This window comes from Oncorhynchus masou, chromosome 33 (genome assembly GCF_036934945.1).
Source record: "Oncorhynchus masou masou isolate Uvic2021 chromosome 33, UVic_Omas_1.1, whole genome shotgun sequence".
NCBI classification, from domain to species: Eukaryota; Metazoa; Chordata; class Actinopteri; order Salmoniformes; family Salmonidae; genus Oncorhynchus; species Oncorhynchus masou.
Window position 1 is genome coordinate 37738239 of NC_088244.1, and position 20671 is coordinate 37758909.

At 44.8% G+C, this 20671-nt stretch overlaps 1 protein-coding gene across 2 annotated transcripts in view; it reads right to left on the bottom strand.

Moving 5' to 3' along the window:
• Window positions 1–17332, bottom strand: part of LOC135528470 (receptor tyrosine-protein kinase erbB-3-like) — a 34300-nt gene extending 16968 nt beyond the window's left edge. For both annotated transcript variants that reach the window (XM_064957577.1, XM_064957576.1), the window contains exons 1-8: window positions 16846–17332; window positions 10316–10470; window positions 9960–10146; window positions 6645–6779; window positions 6132–6194; window positions 1056–1174; window positions 471–612; window positions 227–340 (exon numbers count right to left, since the gene is read on the bottom strand). In XM_064957577.1, the coding sequence (XP_064813649.1) occupies window positions 227–340; window positions 471–612; window positions 1056–1174; window positions 6132–6194; window positions 6645–6779; window positions 9960–10146; window positions 10316–10470; window positions 16846–16924 (994 nt within the window). In that variant the 5' untranslated portion in view covers window positions 16925–17332. The remainder of the gene's footprint in view (window positions 1–226; window positions 341–470; window positions 613–1055; window positions 1175–6131; window positions 6195–6644; window positions 6780–9959; window positions 10147–10315; window positions 10471–16845) is intronic.
• Window positions 17333–20671: the final 3339 nt, after the last annotated feature.

The following is a 20671-nucleotide window of genomic DNA, read 5'->3' on the forward strand; positions in this document are numbered from 1 at the left end:
CTTCATAACTAACCCATGCTTCAATACCATAACCCCAAAGACCCATAGTGCGTACGTGTATCATTGAGCACACTGTGTTGTACCAATATGCGCATACCAGAGCAAAATGATAGAAATAACCACATGCAATCCTTGCACAAACTACCAGCATAATCTAGCAGCAGTAAATCAACAGCCATTGAAAGTGAATGGAGTCCTAGTGTGTGTAATTGACTGCTGGATCTACCTTTAGGGCACAGTCCTCCACAGAGCTCACACTGCCTCTGTCCAGTCCTCTCCACCTCCTTCTTGTCTGGAGGACAGCCACTCACACAGGAGCTGCCGTCCACCACGAAGTGGGCTGCGAGGGAGGGGGGAGAGAGAGAGAGAGGAGCGAGGGGGGAAGGAAGGAGGGAGGTAAGACATACGGAACTCAAAAGGAAGAATGTTATAATACCAATGGAATACACACACACAGGGAGGGTACTCACTGGGGCAGTGGGAGACACAGATGGATCCGTACTGATACTTGGCGTTGGGGTTCGTCTCCATCTGAAACATCTGCTTGTTGTAGATCAGAGTCTGGGGACACTGGGGCACACAGGACCTGGAGTCGTTGAAGTGGCCGCACGCCTGGGAGTCGGGAGGTAGACACACACGCACACACAAACACACACGCGCATATACATGCGTGCGTGCGCACACACACAAACACATATACAGGAATGAATCACAAACTACTTTACTGTATCAATCTTATTAGGATTCAAAGGCCTACTCCATCACTTAAAGCTGTTTAGATCGAGAGAGAGAGAATTGAATTGAGAGAGAGACAGAGAGAGAGAAAAAAAGAGAGAGAGAGAGAGAGAGCGGGAGTGAGAGAGACAGAGAAAGAGAAAGAGAGAGAGAGAGAGAGAGCGGGAGTGAGAGAGACAGAGAGAGAGACAAAGAGGGAGAAGGAGTGAGAGAGAGTGAGAGAGAGAGAGAGAGAGACAGAGAGACAAAGAGACAGAGAGACATCGAGAGACATCGAGAGAGAGAGACAGCGAGACAGCGAGGCAGTACTCATCACTCACAAAGCAGTCCATATCCTGAGGTCCACTACAGCCGCCTGCACACTCTATGTGACAGCAGTCCCTGGGGCTGGTCCCGAAACAACGACCGTTACACTGAGGGGCGCACACTGTCTTCGTCACTGAGGGGGACAGAGGAGGGTTAGTGAGGGGACAGTATGGCCAACAACATTTCACAACCCAGAAAGAGAGAGAGTGGGAAGAAAGTAGACAGTGTGAGTGAGTGAGAGAGCTGGAAATAAAAAGCTGGAGAGAGGGATAGATGAAGAAGAAGATAGAGAGAGATATTGAGAATGACCATCAAAGAGACCATCCAGAGACCGTCCACAGACCATCCAGAGACCATCCACAGACCATCCAGAGACCATTCAGAGACCATCCACAGGTCATCCAGAGACCATCCAGAGACCATTCAGAGACCATACACAGACCATCCAGAGACCATTCACAGACCATTCAAAGACCATTCAGACCATCCAGACACCATCCAGAGACCATCCAGAGACCATCCACAGACCATCCAGAGACCATCCACAGACCACCCACAGACCATCCAGAGACCATTCAGAGACCTTTCAAAGACCATTCAAAGTCCATTCAGAGACCATCCACAGACCATGCACAGACCATCCAGAGACCATCCAGAGACTATTCAGAGACCATCCACAGACCATCCAGAGACAATTCAGAGACCATCCAGAGACAATTCAGAGATCATCCAGAGACCATCCAGAGACCATTCAGAGACGTCCAGAGACCATTCAGAGACAATTGAGACCATTCAGAAACAATTCAGAGACAATTCAGAGACCATTCAGAGACCATCCACAGACCATTCAGAGACCATCCACGGACCATCCAGAGACCATTCAGAGACCATCCAGAGACCATTCAGAGATCATCCAAAGACCAGTCGCAGACCATTCAAAGACCATTCAGAGACCATTCGGAGACCATCCAGAAACAACCCAGAGACCATTCACAGACCATTCAAAGACTATTCAGACCATCCAGAGGCCATTCAGAGATCATCCAGAGATTTTCACAGACCATTCAAAGCCCATTCAGACCATCCAGACACAATCCTTTGACATCCAGAAACCGTCCGCAGATAATCCAGAGACCATTCAGAGACCATCCACAGACCATCCAGAGACCATCCAGAGACCATTCACAGACCATCCAGGGACCATCCAGAGACCATACAAAGTCCATTCAGAGACCATCCACAGACCATCCAGAGACCATCCAGAGACCATTCAGAGACCATCCAGAGACAATTCAGAGACCATCCAGTGACCATTCACAGACCATTCACAGACCATTCGAAGACCATTCAGACCATCCAGAGACCATTCAGAGACCATTCAGAGACAATTCAAAGACCATCCAGTGACCATCCAGAGACCATCCAGAGACCATTCAGAGACCATTGACAGACCATCCAGAGACCATTCAGAGACCATCCACAGACCATCCAGAGACCATCCACAGACCATCCAGAGACCATCCAGAGACCATTCAGAGACCATCCACAGACCATCCAGAGACCATTCAGAGACCATCCACAGATCATCCAGAGACCATTCAAAGACTATTCAGACCATCCAGAGGCCATTCAGAGATCATCCAGAGATTTTCACAGACCATTCAAAGCCCATTCCGACCATCCAGACACAATCCATTGACATCCAGAAACCGTCCGCAGACCATCCAGAGACCATTCAGAGACCATCCACAGACCATCCAGAGACCATCCAGAGACTATTCACAGACCATTCAAAGACCATTCAAAGTCCATTCAGAGACCATCCACAGACCATCCAGAGACCATCCAGAGACCATTCAGAGACCATCCAGAGACAATTCAGAGACCATCCAGAGACCATTCAGAGATCATCCAGTGACCATTTACAGACCATTCAGAGACCATTCGAAGACCATTCAGACCATCCAGAGACCATTCAGAGACCATTCAGAGACAATTCAAAGACCATCCAGTGACCATCCAGAGACCATTCAGAGACCATTGACAGACCATCCAGAGACCATTCAGAGACCATCCACAGACCATCCACAGACCATCCAGAGACCATTCAGAGACCATCCACAGACCATCCAGAGACCATTCAGAGACCATCCACAGATCATCCAGAGACCATCCAGAGACCATTCAGAGACCATAAACAGACCATCCACGGACCATTCAGAGACCATTCCCAAACCATTCAGAGACCATCCACAGACCATCTAGAGACAATTCAGAGACCATCCAGAGACAATTCAGAGATCATCCAGAGACCATTCACAGACCATTCAGAGACGTCCAGAGACCATTCAGAGACAATTCAGAGACCATTCAGAGACAATTCACAGACAATTCAGAGACCATTCAGAGACCATCCACAGACCATTCAGAGACCATCCACAGACCATCCAGAGACCATTCAGAGACCATCCAGAGACCATTCAGAGATCATCCAGAGACCAGTCGCAGACAATTCAAAGACCATTCAGAGACCATTCAAAGACCATCCAGAAACAAACCAGAGACCATTAACAGACCATTCACAGACCATTCAAAGACAATTCAGACCATCCAGAGACCATTCAAAGACCATCCAGAGACCATTCAAAGACCATTCTAAGACCATCCACAGACCCTCCAGAGACCATTCAGAGATCATCCAGAGATTTTCACAGACCATTTAAAGCCCATTCAGGCCATCCAGACACCATCCATTGACATCCAGAAACCGTCCGCAGACCATCCAGAGACCATCCACAGACCATCCAGAGACCATTCAGAGACCATCCACAGACCATTCACAGACCATTCAGAGACCATTCCCAGACCATTCAGAGACCATCCACAGACCATCCAGAGACAATTCAGAGACCATCCAGAGACCATCCAGAGATCATCCAATGACCATTCACAGACCATTCACAGACCATTCAAAGACCATTCAGACCATCCAGAGACCATTCAGAGACCATTCAGAGATGTCCAAAGACCATTCAGAGACCATTCAGAGACCATTCAGAGACAATTCAAAGACCATCCAGAGACCATCCAGAGACCATCCAGAGACCATTCAGAGACCATCCACAGACCATCCAGAGACCATTCAGAGACCATCCACAGATCATCCAGAGACCATCCAGAGACCATTCAGAGACCATAAAGAGACCATCCACGGACCATTCAGAGACCATTCCCAAACCACTCAGAGACCATTCAGAGACCATCCAGAGACCATTCAGAGACATTCCAGAAACCATTCAGAGACCATCCAGAGACCATTCAAAGACCATCCACACACCCTCCAGAGACCATTCAGAGACCATCCAGAGACCATCCAGAGACCATTCAGAGACTATCCAGAGACCATTCACAGACCATTCAAAGACCATTCAGAACATCCAGAGACCATCCAGAGACCGTCCACAGACCATCCAGAGACCATCCACAGACCATTCAGAGACCATCCAAAGACCATCCAAAGACCATCCAGAGACCATTCAGAGATCATCCACAGACCATTCACAGAACATTCAGACAATCCAGAGACCATTCAGAAACCATTCAGAGACATCCAGAGACCATTCAGAGACTATCCACAGACCATCCAGAGGCCATTCAGAGACCATCCAGAGGCCATTCAGAGACCATCCACAGACCATCCAGAGACCATTCAGAGACCACCCAGAGACTATTCAGAAACCACCCAGAGACCATTCACAGACCATTCACAGACCATTCAAAGACCATTCAGACACCATTCAGAGACCATTCCGAGACCATCCAGAGGCCATTCGGAGGCCATTCACAGACCATTCAAAGACCATTCAGACCATCCAGAGACCATTCAGAGACCATTCAGAGACCATTCATAGACCATTCAGAGACCATCCACAGACCATCCAGAGACCATCCAGAGACAATCCATAGACCATCCACAGACCATCCAGAGACCACCCAGAGTCCATTCAAAGACCATTCAGAGACCATCCAGAGACCATACACAGACCATCCACAGGCCATCCACAGACCATTCAGAGACCATTCCCAGACCATTCCCAGACTACTCAGAGACCGTTCAGAGACCATTCAAAGACCATCCACAGACCATCCAGAAACAATCCACAAACCATTCAGAGACCATCCAGAGACCATTCACAGACCATTCAAAGACCATTCAGAGACCATCCAGACATCATCCAGAGACCGTCCACAGACCATCCAGAGACCATCCACAGATCATCCACAGACCATCCACAGGCCATTCAAAGACTATTCAGAGACCATCCAGACATCATCCTGAGCCCATCCAGAGACCGTCCACTGACCATCCAGAGACCATTCAGAGACCATTCAAGACCATTCAGAGACCATCCACAGACCATCCACAGACCGTCCAGAGACCATTCAAAGACCATTCAGAGACTATCCAGAGACAATCCACAGACCATTCAGAGACCATTCAAAGTCCCTTCAGAGACCATCCACAGACCATCCAGAGACCATTCAGAGACCATTCAAAGTCCCTTCAGAGACCATCCACAGACCATCCACAGACCATCCAGAGACCATCCACAGACCATCCAGAGACCATCCACACACCATCCACAGACAAACCAGAGACCATTCAGAGACCATCCAGAGACCACCCACAGACCATTCAGAGACCATTCAAAGTCCCTTCAGAGACCATCCACAGACCATCCAGAGACCATCCACACACCATCCAGAGACCATCCACAGACCATCCATAGGCCATCCAGAGACTATTCAGAGACCATTCAACGACCATTCAACGACCATTCAAAGTCCCTTCAGAGGCCATCCACAGACCATCCAGAGACCATCCACAGACCATCCAGAGACCATTCAGAGACCATTCACAGACCATCCAGAGACCATCCAGAGACCATTCAGAGACCACCCAGAGACCATTCAGAGACCATTCAGAGAGCATTCAAAGACCATTCAGAGACCATCCGGAGACCATCCAGAGACCACGCAGAGACCATTCAGAGACCATTCAGAGGCAGAGCAGGCAGAGATCAACTTACAGATCTGGCAGTGCACTTCATCAGGCCCCCAGCAGTTCTCCCCACAGGAGGGGTGACAAGGCCCTACAGATAATGGAACATCATTACCAGTCAGATATAGATATACCAGTCAGTGAGCAATGGCTCACCCAGGAATAGCGGTCAAAGAAGTCAAAGTTCATGCTCTAGACAGAGTTCGGAATCTCAACCGGAATCCTGATCTCTTTTTTTATTTTCCAAATACATCAGATCAGGCTCTAATCAAATCAAAATCAAATCAAATGTTATTTGACGCATGCACCGAATACAACAGGTGTAGTAGACCTTACTGGGGGGGGTCCAGATAAATAGTCTGGGTGGCAATTTGATTAGTTGTTCAGCAGTCTTATGGCTTGGGGGTAGAAGCTGTGAAGGAGCCTTTTGGTCCTAGACTTGGCGTTCCGGTACCGCTTACCTTGTGGTACCAGAGAGAACAGTCTATGACTTGGGTCATAGCTCTAACTACTTGTCCTATTCTAATGGACAGACACTGACCTCTCTCGCCGTTCAGCTGGATGTCAATGGGAGCATTGGCCCTATCCCTGTCCCTCACAATATCATCCCAGTTCACAGAGGGACCATATCTCAGGAACCTGTTGTGGACGATCTGGACGCCTCCCTCCAGAATCTCTGTAGAGAGAGCGAGTAAGAGAGAGGGAGAGAGAAAGTGAGAGAGAGAGGGGGAGAGGGTGAGGGTGTGGGTGAGGGTGTGGGTGAGGGTGTGGGTGAGGGAGAGGGAGAGGGAGAGAGAGAGAGAGAGAAATCAGTTGGCAGGAATTCTACAGGGAGACAGTTCCAATTTGACTCTCCTTACATTAAACAATAACCCAGACTTGCTGGAGCATGTAGGAAGAACCTGCTCTTCTCTGGGAAGCTGGAGGGTTTGTGTAAGATGTTAGACACATGTACACAAGCACACAGATACAACTGAAGGTGAAACCCTGTGTCGTCATTAATACTGGAAACTCTGCTTTCACAATATGGGTAGCGTCCCAAATGGTGAATGATTCCTTATATATTCCCTATATGGTGCACTACTTTTGAACAGAACCTATGCTTTATAAAGGTAATTAGGTTTCCATTTGGGATGCACACATAATTATTAATCAGGTCTTCACCATCAATCCTCCTTCACCCCCCCCTCCCCACCTCCTCACCCCCTCGCCATGCTACACTACACACCTGTCTGCACACTAAGGGTGTGGTGTACTACAGTAACCCCAAGAGATTCCTAGCTACTGCCTCCCACACACTCGATACACCACATAGTGTCTTCTCAAGTATTCCCCTATCCACATTAGTAAGAGCAAACACATTACACATATTACATTGTTTGTCCTCCTTGTCTGGACTCTATCCTCTTCTCTTCTGTTCTCTCTATCATTTCTCCTCCGTCCACCCTCTTTTGTTATTCCTCATTTAATTGATACTCTATTAGTTCTCGCTCTAAGATTGTGGACATGAAGCTAGGGTTATGGTTGTGGTTGGGGCTAGGGTTGAACCGGGATGTGGATATGAAGCTAGGGTTATGATTGTGGTTGGGGCTAGGGTTGAACCGGGATGTGGATATGAAGCTAGGGTTAGGGTTGTGGTTGGGACTAGGGTTGAACTGGGATGTGGACATGAAGCTAGGGTTTTGGTTGTGGTTGGGGTTAGGGTTGAACCGGGATGTGGATATGAAGCTAGGGTTAGGGTTGTGGTTGGGGCTAGGGTTGAACCGGGATGTGGATATGAAGCTAGGGTTATGATTGTGGTTGGGGCTAGGGTTGAACCGGGATGTGGATATGAAGCTAGGGTTATGATTGTGGTTGGGGCTAGGGTTGAACCGGGATGTGGACATGAAGCTAGGGTTAGGGTTGTGGTTGGGGCTAGGGTTGAACCGGGATGTGGACATGAAGCTAGGGTTATGGTTGTGGTTGGGGCTAGGGTTGAACCGGGATGTGGACATGAAGCTAGGGTTATGATTGTGTTTGGGGCTAGGGTTGAACCGGGATGTGGATATGAAGCTAGGGTTATGGTTGTGGTTGGGGCTAGGGTTGAACCGGGATGTGGATATGAAGCTAGGGTTATGGTTGTGGTTGGGGCTAGGGTTGAACCGGGATGTGGATATGAAGCTAGGTTTAGGGTTGTGGTTGGGGCTAGGGTTGAACCGGGATGTGGACATGAAGCTAGGGTTATGATTGTGGTTGGGGCTAGGGTTGAACCGGGATGTGGATATGAAGCTAGGGTTATGGTTGTGGTTGGGGCTAGGGTTGAACCGGGCTGTGGATATGAAGCTAGGGTTAGGGTTGTGGTTGGGGCTAGGTTTAGGGTAATACTTTAAATAGACTGCTAAACAGTCAATTAGTGGTACCTGAACTATCTGCACTGACTCTATCTTACCCTACCTACGCACGCTCACGAGACTTTATATACACACCATATACACACTCACTCACGCACACCACACTATCCCTCCCACACAAAACCAACACACAAACAATATACACTCACACACTTTTACACTCATCATATGCTGCTGCTACTCTGTTCTTTATTTTACTCTTATTATTATCTATCCTGATGCCTAGTCACTTTACCCTGCCTTCATTTACATATCTACCTCAATACCTCGTACCTCCACACATTGATCTGGTACTCCCTGGTACTCCCTCCACATTGATCTGTTACTGGTACTCCCTGTATATAGCTCCACATTGATCTGTTACTGGTACTTCCTGCATATAGCTCCACATTGATCTGTAACTGGTACTCCCTGTATCTAGCTCCACATTGATCTGTTACTGGTACTCCCTGTATATAGCTCCACATTGATCTGTTGCTGGTACTTCCTGTATATAGCTCCACATTGATCTGGTACTGGTACTCCCTGTATATAGCTCCACATTGATCTGGTACTGGTACTTCCTGTATCTAGCTCCACATTGATCTGTTACTGGTACTCCCTGTATATAGCTCCACATTGATCTGGTACTGGTACTTCATGTATATAGCTCCACATTGATCTGGTACTGGTACTTCATGTATATAGCTCCACATTGATCTGGTACTGGTACTTCCTGTATCTAGCTCCACATTGATCTGTTACTGGTACTCCCTGTATATAGCTCCACATTGATCTGGTACTGGTACTCCCTGTATCTAGCTCCACATTGATCTGTTACTGGTACTCCCTGTATCTAGCTCCACATTGATCTGTTACTGGTACTCCCTGTATATAGCTCCACATTGATCTGTTGCTGGTACTCCCTTTATATAGCTCCACATTGATCTGGTACTGGTACTCCCTGTATATAGCTGCACATTGATCTGGTACTGGTACTTCCTGTATCTAGCTCCACATTGATCTGTTACTGGTACTCCCTGTATATAGCTCCACATTGATCTGTTGCTGGTACTCCCTTTATATAGCTCCATTCTTGTGTATTTTATTTTATTCTTCTTCTTTTTAGTTACTATTTATTTTTAATCATTCTTTTTTTTAAACTTAGCATTGTTAGGAAAGGTTCGTAGTCAAGCATTTCACTATAAAGTCTACACCAGCTGTATTCAGTGCATGTGATAAATAACGTTTGATTTCATTTGATTTGTATCCAACTTGAAATCCTAGTCCTTTTTGGACCCATATGGTACTGGAGCTTCACTCTGCCTGGCTCTCTCTTCGACCCAGGGTAGCACCGGTTCAATTGATCCACTATCCCTCCTTCTCACCTCCACTCTTTCCTTCTGTACTCTCCATCTCTCATCTTCCTCTACCCACTCCCTCCTGCTCTCCTCCACCCCTTCCTCCCTCTCCTCTCCTCTCCTCACCGGTGAGGTGTGTGAGTCCCAGGTGCTGCAGTCCATTGGAGCCCTGCTTGGGGTAGTTGAGGAACACAGAGAGGGCGAAGCCCCGGTCGTACAGGCTGTTACCACGGATCACCCGCAGCTGTTCCAGAGGCAGACGTCTGAAGTGGTTCATGGCGATTAGGATGTAGCCCGTTACCTCTCTGATGGTCTGGAGGGACAGGAGTTAGAATAAGGTTAGAGACAGTCACATTAACAGATTACCTCGATTACCAGCGGAGGCCTCATGGACATGTCTCATGGACTAGAAGAAGAAGAAGATGACAACAACAAAAACAAGAACAAGAACAGAGAATAGAACAAAATGGCTGCTCTCTCACCCCGAGGAAGGAGAAGTCCCAGTCAGCCTCTATCTGAGTGATCTCCAGGTTACCCATAATAATCTCGCAGCCTGTGTAGCGGTCCTTGATCAGGTTGTACTGGTTCTCCTGAGATCCTGTGGAGCTCAGCCCATTCTGGGTACCAGGACACACCACTGAGGAAACACACACAGGGAAGAAGGGGCATCAGACGACAGACGGTTTGTTGTCAGAGTTGTTCATATTAATGAATTGGTCAAATTCCATAGCACTTTCTACAAATACTTATGTCACAATGTGCTCAACAGGTACTTAGTGTACCTGGACATTTGGATTCATCACGTTTATGAGGGATCTATAATTGTGATGAATAATCTATTGACACTTTGTCTGATGTTTTGTGCATTGATATGTCTGAAACGTGTCTGTAGCAGTGTCTGTAGCTGTGTCTGATGTTATCTCTGTTGATATGTCTGAAACATGTCTGTAGCAGTGTCTGTAGCTGTGTTTGACGTTATATCTGTTTATATGTCTGAAAAGCGCCTGTAGCTGTGTTTGATGTTAGATCTGTTGATATGTCTGAAACATGTCTGTAGCAGTGTCTGTAGCTGTGTTTGATGTTAGATCTGTTGATATGTCTGAAACATGTCTGTAGCAGTGTCTGTAGCTGTGTTTGATGTTAGATCTGTTGATATGTCTGAAACATGTCTGTAGCAGTGTCTGTAGCTGTGTTTGATGTTAGATCTGTTGATATGTCTGAAACATGTCTGTAGCAGTGTCTGTAGCTGTGTTTGACGTTATATCTGTTTATATGTCTGAAAAGCGCCTGTAGCTGTGTTTGATGTTAGATCTGTTGATATGTCTGAAACATGTCTGTAGCAGTGTCTGTAGCTGTGTTTGATGTTAGATCTGTTGATATGTCTGAAACATGTCTGTAGCAGAGTCTGTAGCTGTGTTTGATGTTAGATCTGTTTATACAGTGGGGAGAACAAGTATTTGATACACTGCCGATTTTGCAGGTTTTCCTACTTACAAAGCATGTAGAGGTCTGTAATTGTTATCATAGGTACACTTCAACTGTGAGAGACGGAATCTAAAACAAAAATCCAGAAAATCACATTGTATGATTTTTAAGTAATTAATTAGCATTTTTTGCATGACATAAGTATTTAATTCATCAGAAAAGCAGAACTTAATATTTGGTACAGAAACCTTTGTTTGCAATTATAGAGATCATATGTTTCCTGTAGTTCTTGACCAGGTTTGCACACACTGCAGCAGGGATTTTGGCCCACTCCTCCATACAGACCTTCTCCAGATCCTTCAGGTTTCGGGGCTGTCGCTGGGCAATACGGACTTTCAGCTCCCTCCAAAGATTTTCTATTGGGTTCAGGTCTGGAGACTGGCTAGGCCACTCCAGGACCTTGAGATGCTTCTCACGGAGCCACTCCTTAGTTGCCGTGGCTGTGTGTTTCGAGTCGTTGTTATGCTGGAAGACGCAGCCACGACCCATCTTCAATGCTCTTACTGAGTGAAGGAGGTTGTTGGCCAAGATCTCGCGATACATGGCCCCATCCATCCTCCCCTCAATGCGGTGCAGTCGTCCTGTCCCCTTTGCAGAAAAGCATCCCCAAAGAATGATGTTTCCACCTCCATGCTTCACGGTTGGGATGGTGTTCTTGGGGTTGTACTCATCCTTCTTCTTCCTCCAAACACGACGAGTGGATTTTAGACCAAAAAAACTCTATTTTGGTCTCATCAGACCACATGACCTTCTCCCATTCCTCCTCTGGATCCTCCAGATGGTCAGTGGCAAACTTCAGACGGGCCTGGACATGCGCTGGCTTGAGCAGGGGGACCTTGCGTGCGCTGCAGGATTTTAATCCATGACGGCGTAGTGTGTTACTAATGGTTTTCTTTGAAACTGTGGTCCCAGCTCTCTTCAGGTCATTGACCAGGTCCTGTCATGTAGTTCTGGGCTGATCCCTCACCTTTCTCATGATCATTGATGCCCCACGAGGTGAAATCTTGCATGGAGCCCCAGACCGAGGGTGATTGACCGTCGTCTTGAACTTCTTCCATTTTCTAATAATTGCACCAACAGTTGTTGCCTTCTCACCAAGCAGCTTGCCTATTGTCCTGTAGCCCATCCCAGCCTTGTGCAGGTCTGCAATTTGTCCCTGATGTCCTTACACACAGCTCTCTGGTCTTGGCCATTGTGGAGAGGTTGGAATCTGTTTGATTGAGTGTGTGGACAGGTGTCTTTTATACAGGTAACGAGTTCAAACAGGTGTATTTAATACAGGTAATGAGTGGAGAACAGGAGGGCTTCTTAAATAAAAACTAACAGGTCTGTGAGAGCCAGAATTCTTACTGGTTGGTAGGTGATCAAATACTTATGTCATGCCATAAAATGCAAATTAATTACTTAAAAATCATACAATGTGATTTTCTGGATTTTTGTTTTAGATTCCGTCTCTCACAGTTGAAGTGTACCTATGATAACAATGACAGACCTCTACATGCTTTGTAAGTAGGAAAACTTAAAAAATCGGCGGTGTATCAAATACTTGTTCTCCCCACTGTATGTCTGAAACCTGTCTGTAGCAGTGTCTGTAGCTGTGTTTGATGTTATATCTGTTTATATGTCTAAAACGCATCTATCTATAGCAGTGTCTGTAGCTGTGTTTGAGTTTATGTCTGTTGATATGTCTGAAACATGTCTGTAGCAGTGTCTGTAGCTGTGTTTGAGTTTATATCTGTTGATATGTCTGAAACATGTCTGTAGCAGTGTTTGATTTATATCTGTTGATATGTCTGAAACGTGTCTGTAGCTGTGTTTGATGTTAAATCTGTTGATATGTCTGAAACGTGTCTAGAGCAGTGTTTGATGTTATATTGGTTGATATGACTGAAACGTGTCTGGAACAGTGTTTGATGTTATATCGGTTGATGTGTCTGGAGCAGTGTTTGATGTTATATCTGTTGATATGTCTGAAACTTGTCTGGAGCAGTGTTTGATGTTATATCTGTTGATATTTTTGAAATGTGTCTGGAGCAGTGTTTGATGTTATATCTGTTGATATGTCTGAAACTTGTCTGGAGCAGTGTTTGATGTTATATCTGTTGATATGTCTGAAACATGTCTGGAGCAGTGTTTGAAGCAGTGCAGGCCATAACCCCTCTACATGTAGTGGACCAGGCCTCAGGCTGATAGAGGGTGGATGGGGCGGAACATGGTCTTGCCAGACAAAGAATAGCATTGTAAAGGTCTGAGCTATAAATGTGAACAGTGTGTCCCAGTCAGACTCCAAGTAAGAGTGATGAGTGATACAGTGACAGATAGTACTTCTGTGTGTGTGTGTGTGTGTGTGTGTGTGTGTGTGTGTGTGTGTGTGTGTGTGTGTGTGTGTGTGTGTGTGTGTGTGTGTGTGTGTGTGTGTGTGTGTGTGTGTGTGTGTTAGAGGACCCACAGTGCTGAGATCATGGTTAATGGGACAAAAGGCCATGTGTGAGAGGAGAGCTCCAGCCTGGTCAAAGGAGGGGAGATAGAGAGGCAGGAAGGAGACATGGAGACCATCTCTTATTTGCCACTTATAACAGTCACATTCACAGATATTGTGCAGTGTAAGCTCTGTACATTCACCGTAACATCTCTCTATGTTGTGCAGACACATTCATGGCGGCTATGCATATGCTGAACGTGCAGGGAAGGCTCCTCCAATCGAAACAGCATCGAAACACACAACACCGTATTGGCACATTCTATCAGATTTTGTCTACATTATGCATGCACATTGTGCATCTGCATATACGCAATAGCTGAGAAGGATATCCTTCCCCCAAAAGGTCGACAATCCACAGGAGACAAAGCAAATCTACTATACAGTACTGTCATCTAAATCTATTACATAGCTATTCAACCCGAGCAGTTGCATGCGTGACTGGACACAATGAAATGAAACTGTTCCTACTTATTAATACATTAGTCATTACCTTCAACTGTCTCAACTGTGTTGGCAGCTGTAGCTCACAATTGAATGGGAACACCTTATCACTACATCTGAACTTCAGCTTCTCGGGTGCTCTTCTTATCAGTAACTTGTGAATGATATCAGAGGATGACTAATACATGGAGAGCTGAAAGTTGACAAGGATGGCTCTTAAAATGTTGAGAAGTCTTGGAGGCGTGCTCACTCGCATGGAAGGACGCATGCATGCGCACGTACGTACATAGGCGCATACTTACGCACACACACACACACACACACACACACACACACACACACACACACACACACACACACACACACACACACACACACACACATCCTATGGGTAATCCATATCTTTGTACACTCGCTCATTCACACATAGTCCTGAGCAAATATTTTCCCAGAAGAGGAGTGGAGTTAGAAAGGACAACACAAAGCACCTAATCCAGCCACAGCACACACTGATTCGGGCTCAAAGGGCAGTTTTAGCCCTCTGCAAACACATAGATGGGAGTGTGGACTGGACAGAAAAAAAAGAGAGAGTGAGGAAAAATCCATCAGGAAGTAAAATATAGACGGATGCACAGAAGCACATATTCCTATTTTGCTGAAAGCATCAAAGCATGAAATGATCTCTTATCTACCAGAGCATTGGGATGTTGCGTTAATAACTACTCAATTCCAACATGAACGGCAAAATACACAAACTACAACCAACTATTGTATACACCCAACTCAGCGCTCCTCACTGGTAAACAACAGTCACTCAAAGCAACAAGTGTCATCAATTTGAATGAGCCAATTGACCTCCAGTGTCCTTTACAACAGGGGCAATAGACTCTCAGTCACTTGTGTCCCCTGGCACTGGATATCAGCTCTGTGTGTGTGGCACATTGCCAGCACTGGCTAAATGGCTGACATATTACTGCAATCAGAAAGGCTTATTACAGTGTGGTAATGTAGTGTAGCAAAAGTTCCCTCCTCTGAGAAGAACAGAGCAGTTGTCTGATCTCTAAAATAGAGGGAAGGGGGGGGTGAGAGTGATAGGGGAGAGACCGGAGATTGAGAGAGAGAGAGCTGAGAGCTGGAGCTAGAGCGAGAGAGACAGAGAGAGCGACAGAGAGAGAAAGACAGAGAGAGCGATAGAGAGAGAGAGAGAGAGAGAGAGAGAGAGAGAGAGAGAGAGAGAGAGAGAGAGAGAGAGAGAGAACAAGAACGGGAGAGTGAGAATGAAGACTGAAAGATGAAGAAAGAGAGAAGGATATAGAAGGTTTTGGTTAATGACTGAAACGGTCAACTGAACACCCCCCAGGAGGTGCTTAATGAGGCATATACAGAGTCAACCTTGTTATAGTCGACACACAACAGGACATTGTCTACCTTTATTGAGTCGACATGTTCTCGTCCCACAGAACATCCCATGAGTTGCATGAAACCAACCAGGGGTTTCCCACTTTCAAGTGGATGAAACAGCACCAAAAACACTTTGGTGTATCATCACCTGAGTCCACCGCAACAACCTGACAAAAGCCTTGACTGATACTTGTTCTAGTGTTGGAGATGCTGACCTGTCACTGTCAGGGCCACAGGTACTTGTGCTGTGTTCAGGTGCTCTGCTCTACTGTTCTGCTCTACTGTGACTCAAGAGGGCAAACAGGTGGTTCATCTACAGTCACCAAGACCAGAAGATAGACCGACACATCCCCTCACGTGAAACGGGGAAAAAAACAGCAAACAGTATATCAGTGTTTTGTTACTTGGGGTGTTTTATGTTTTTGTGTGAACCCCAGGAAGAATAGCTGCTGCTATTGGGGATCCGAATAAACCAAACCAAACTTTGGGAACAGGAATGTAACCTCTTGAGAAATAGACTTTTGTTTGCGCGCTGTGTGGTTTGGTTTTACTATCCTTGTGGGTACCAGAAGTCTAGGATAGGAAAACAAGGAACATTTGGACCAGTGGGGACATTTTGCCGGGCCCCACAAGGAAAATGGCTATTTTAGGCTTAGGGGTTAGGGGTTAGGTTTAGGGTTAGGGTTACAACAAGGGTTAGGGTTAGGAGTTAGGTTTCGTTTTAAGGTTAAGGTTGGTGTTAGGTTAAGAGTTCAGGTTTAGGGGTAGGGGTTAGGTTTAGGGTTAGGGTTACAACAAGGGTTAGGGTTAGGAGTTCGGTTTCGTTTTAAGGTTAAGGTTAGTGTTAGGTTAAGAGTTCAGGTTTAGGGGTAGGGGTTAGGTTTAGGGTTAGGGTTACAACAAGGGTTAGGGTTAGGAGTTTGGTTTAGTTTTAAGGTTAAGGTTAGTGTTAGGTTAAGAGTTCAGGTTTAGGGGTTATGGAAAATAGGATTTTGAATGGGAATTAAGGATAGTAAAACAAACGTGTGTGTGTGATACATTCTCATGAAAATGATCAAAACAATTCAAGAATGCTTGATTGAAAGAGTATGAACAGCCTATACACACTGAATTGATTTCCTGGTTTACAACTCTATATGCAAAGTTTGTAGTTTTGGGCTATTTGATTTAGTGACACATATCACCATTCATAAAATCACCTACCTTCCTGTGTTTGAGACGACGTGTGCTGTAGACATGATATAAATATAACACACAGAACGGACACCTGCCAACAGTCCATGTTTAGGTCCAAACCAGTCCAATAATAACCATGTCCAGGTCGAGCAGGTCGGTTTAATCCCCAAGATGTCCTCGATTTGTTAATGAGACGTTAGTTTTTAAAGGCAATAAAGATCAGCAAATTATGGCTTCAAGATAGATTTTCAGAAGACTCCAAGTCCACTTTCAGTTGATGATAGGTCCAGGTTTCAGTATCACGGTGACTTCAGCTTTCACTGGGATACGTAGCCTAAAGTTAATTTACAATGCTGCAATATCTTGAAACAACAACAAAAAACATAAACGATTTTGATTTTTTTTAATGCAATTCTGAGATGGTCCGTCAATTTCGGAGTTTGGCAAACGTGAACTAGTTTTTTTTTACGCTCAGCTCTCACTCCCTGGCCGTGATCCACACCAGACAGCTCACTTGATTGGCCAGATCAGTTTGTTTTAACGCTCGGAGGTCGTTCCTTCTGAGCGCTGAGAAAATCAATTTCATGTGGCTACTGTAAAACATTATCAGAATATTTGCAACGAATAGAAGGTCAAGGATTCATCTGATATACAATTATATGAAAACAACCATATCTAGACAAATGTGTAAGTCATATCACAGTAAATACGTTTATTATAGTAATGGAATAAACCAGTTGATGGATCCGTTTTTTAATCTGGTTATTGCTTGGGAGAATCCTGTCGTTAAAATTATTAGGCTTACACAGACATTCAGTTTCTCAAATTGGGGAGAATAATGACACGTGTAGGCTAATAACAACATACTTGCTTGTCCATGAAAATACATCTTAAGAAAAGCTTAGCATGCTTCCGAAACTATATAAGAACTTTATTTAGCATAATCCTAAACATGGGTATTTTTGTTCCATGTAGAGTATTTGGGATGGGACCAGTGTTACTTTCATTCAGTGTCAGGGTTAGGGTCTGAGAGGCTGTGCTGTCTCTATGCAGTGAAGGGCAGTATTGTTCTCCAGCCCTGTCAACTGGTTAATCAGTGCTGCTTTGATACGTATGGAGTAGCCTGTCACAATGGCATCATTGTCAAATGGTCAAGTGACATCTGATCCCAAACCCAGAACATAGAATCTATGCTACAGAAGGGAACACAGAACACACAACACAGAACACAACAGGGCCAACATTCCATGGCATGTGACACTCTGAAAAGAGAGCAGCTAACTTCACAGGAAATAAATAGCTGGTTGTGATGAATATGTAACACAGTGTTGTTATATCCGTTTCCATAATGAGGAACTATAGATGAGCTGATGTAAAGATATATTCACACACTTAGACAAAGCATAGTAGGTTGAAAATGTGTAGGAACAGTGGCATTTGACTGATGTACACGAGTTATACAGAACAAGAATAGACTGACGAGTTTTAGAAGAAAGGTCTTTGTTTCTGACTATTTTGAGCCTGTAATTGAACCCACAAATGATGATGCTCCAGATTCTCAACTAGTCTAAGGCCACCTATGTAGATATTCCATAAAAAAATCTGCCGTTTCCAGCTACAATAGTCACTTACAAAATGTACACTGTATTTGATGTTATTTTAATGGAACCAAAAATGTGACCCTAAACTTCTGAACGGTGGTGTATATAGACACTTATACGGTATTTATAGATTTGTTTAAAAAACGTGTAAACATAGTATCTTATTTTTATTCAAACAAATATGTTTACTTTAAAATAATTTGACAATTTGAATAGTGGATCCATCTAGTGGCTGCAGGATGTGACCATTTCCCATTTCTCTCAGGGCCCGATTCTGACATAGGAAATAACGCCTTTCCTAGGCACTTCTCAGTAGTTGTTATTCAGACTTACCTTATGAAGGTGCATAACGGGCTTTGCAGGTGTGGTTCCCTTGTGCACTCTGAATAAATGTAATTCAACTGCTGAAAACCCTCTCACTTGCTGGCCAACAGATTTTCTTGTGGAGTTTTCATTCAATAGAGTTTTCAGCAGTGGAGGCTCCTCAGAGGAGGAAGGGGAGGACCATCCTCCTCAGTGAATTTCATAAATTAAAAATAGTGAAACATTAAAAAAGTGATCATTTTTAGATAACACTATACTAAATATATATTCACGTCGAGAAATATTTTAATAAAACGTACCGTTTTGCAATGAAAATCTACAGTAGCCTCAACAGCAATCTCTGGGGTAGCACCATGGTGTAGGCGAAGGACAGCTAGTTTCCGTCCTCCTTTGTGTACACTGACTTCAATACAAAACCTAAGAGGCTTATGGTTCTCACTCCTTTCCATAGACTTACACAGTAATTATGACATATTCCGGAGGACGTCCTCCAACCTATCAGAGCTCCTGCAGCATGAACCGACATGTTATTCACACAATCAAAGGATCACAGAATATATCTAGTACTGAAAGCATAAGCTACAGCTAGCTAGCACTGCAGTGCATAAAATGTGGTGAGTAGTTAACTCAAAGAGAGAAAATAACAATAGTTGAACAGTTTTGAACAAATTCATTTCATCAAAAATGAAGGAGAAGTAACAGAGGGAGAGAGAGATAGTAATATTTCCTTGTATTTTTTTTCTCACTTTCGACGGGCCCACCGTCGAACTGCTAAACTGCTTGCTGTACACTGTACTGCATGATTGTAGCGGGTTTACAAGCGCGTTAGTTCTAGCAGTTATGTTGACTATGACGTTAGCTAATATGGTGACAACAATGTAGACTGTGTGTAGCGGTTAGTGGTTAAGTTATGAAGGTTTGGCTTGGAAAGGTTTTTCCGCCTGGTCACAGACAGCTGTTGTATTGTGAACTGAAGTCCACAATCAAAGGGAAAAGGTGAGTGGACGAGAGCGTGTAGATGTGAGAAGGAATTATACAATGAGCAAAGAAATCATGCTGGTTGTATGTGGCTGCTATGAAAGTGAACTGCCGATTCTGTTGAAAAACTTTTCTTAACAAAAGCAAACGTAACCAAACGTGGAAAAACATACCTGAATTTGTCCAATAGAAACTCTCATTTGCAAATGTTGGATTAATGATGACGGAAAGAGTGTGCGAGGCGGTATTGAATGTGTCACTGTCTGTCACCTTGATTATTTATATGTTTCTCTCGACCTGTGTACCTACAATGCATACTTAAATTCGTAAGCAACCCCTACAGGGACAATAAGAGTATCATGTAGTAGCCTAAACCCATCAATGTTACATTGAGCTGGGTGAATGGAATATGAATGACAGTCATCCAATATGCAGTAGAATAAAAGGCCATGCTCATAAAAAAATGGCACTGACCACCTGTCACAACTTCTACCGAAGTCGTTGCCTCTCCTTATTCGGGCGGTGCTCGGCGTTCGACGTCACCGGTCTTCTAGCCATCATTGATCCTTTTTTCATTTTCCATTGGTTTTGTCTTGTCTTCCCACACACCTGTTTTCAATCCCATTCATTACATGTTGTGTGTTTAACCCTCTGTTTCCCCTCATGTCTTTGTCAGAGATTGTTTTATTGTCAGTATAGTGTGATTGTTGTATTAGGTGCGCGTCGGGTCCTCGTACCCATGTTTGGTTTGTTTGTACATTTAGTGTTATGGAGCATACTCTTGGAACATTATTAAAAGACTCCATTTTACACTCAGTTTGACTCTCCTGCGCCTGACTTCCCTGCCACCTATTACACCTATGCATGACACCACCACTGGTTTTCAGTACATGTATCTTAAGCCGTCCCTTTAAATATTGTGTACCTTTTAGTTCAAATTTTGTTTCCAC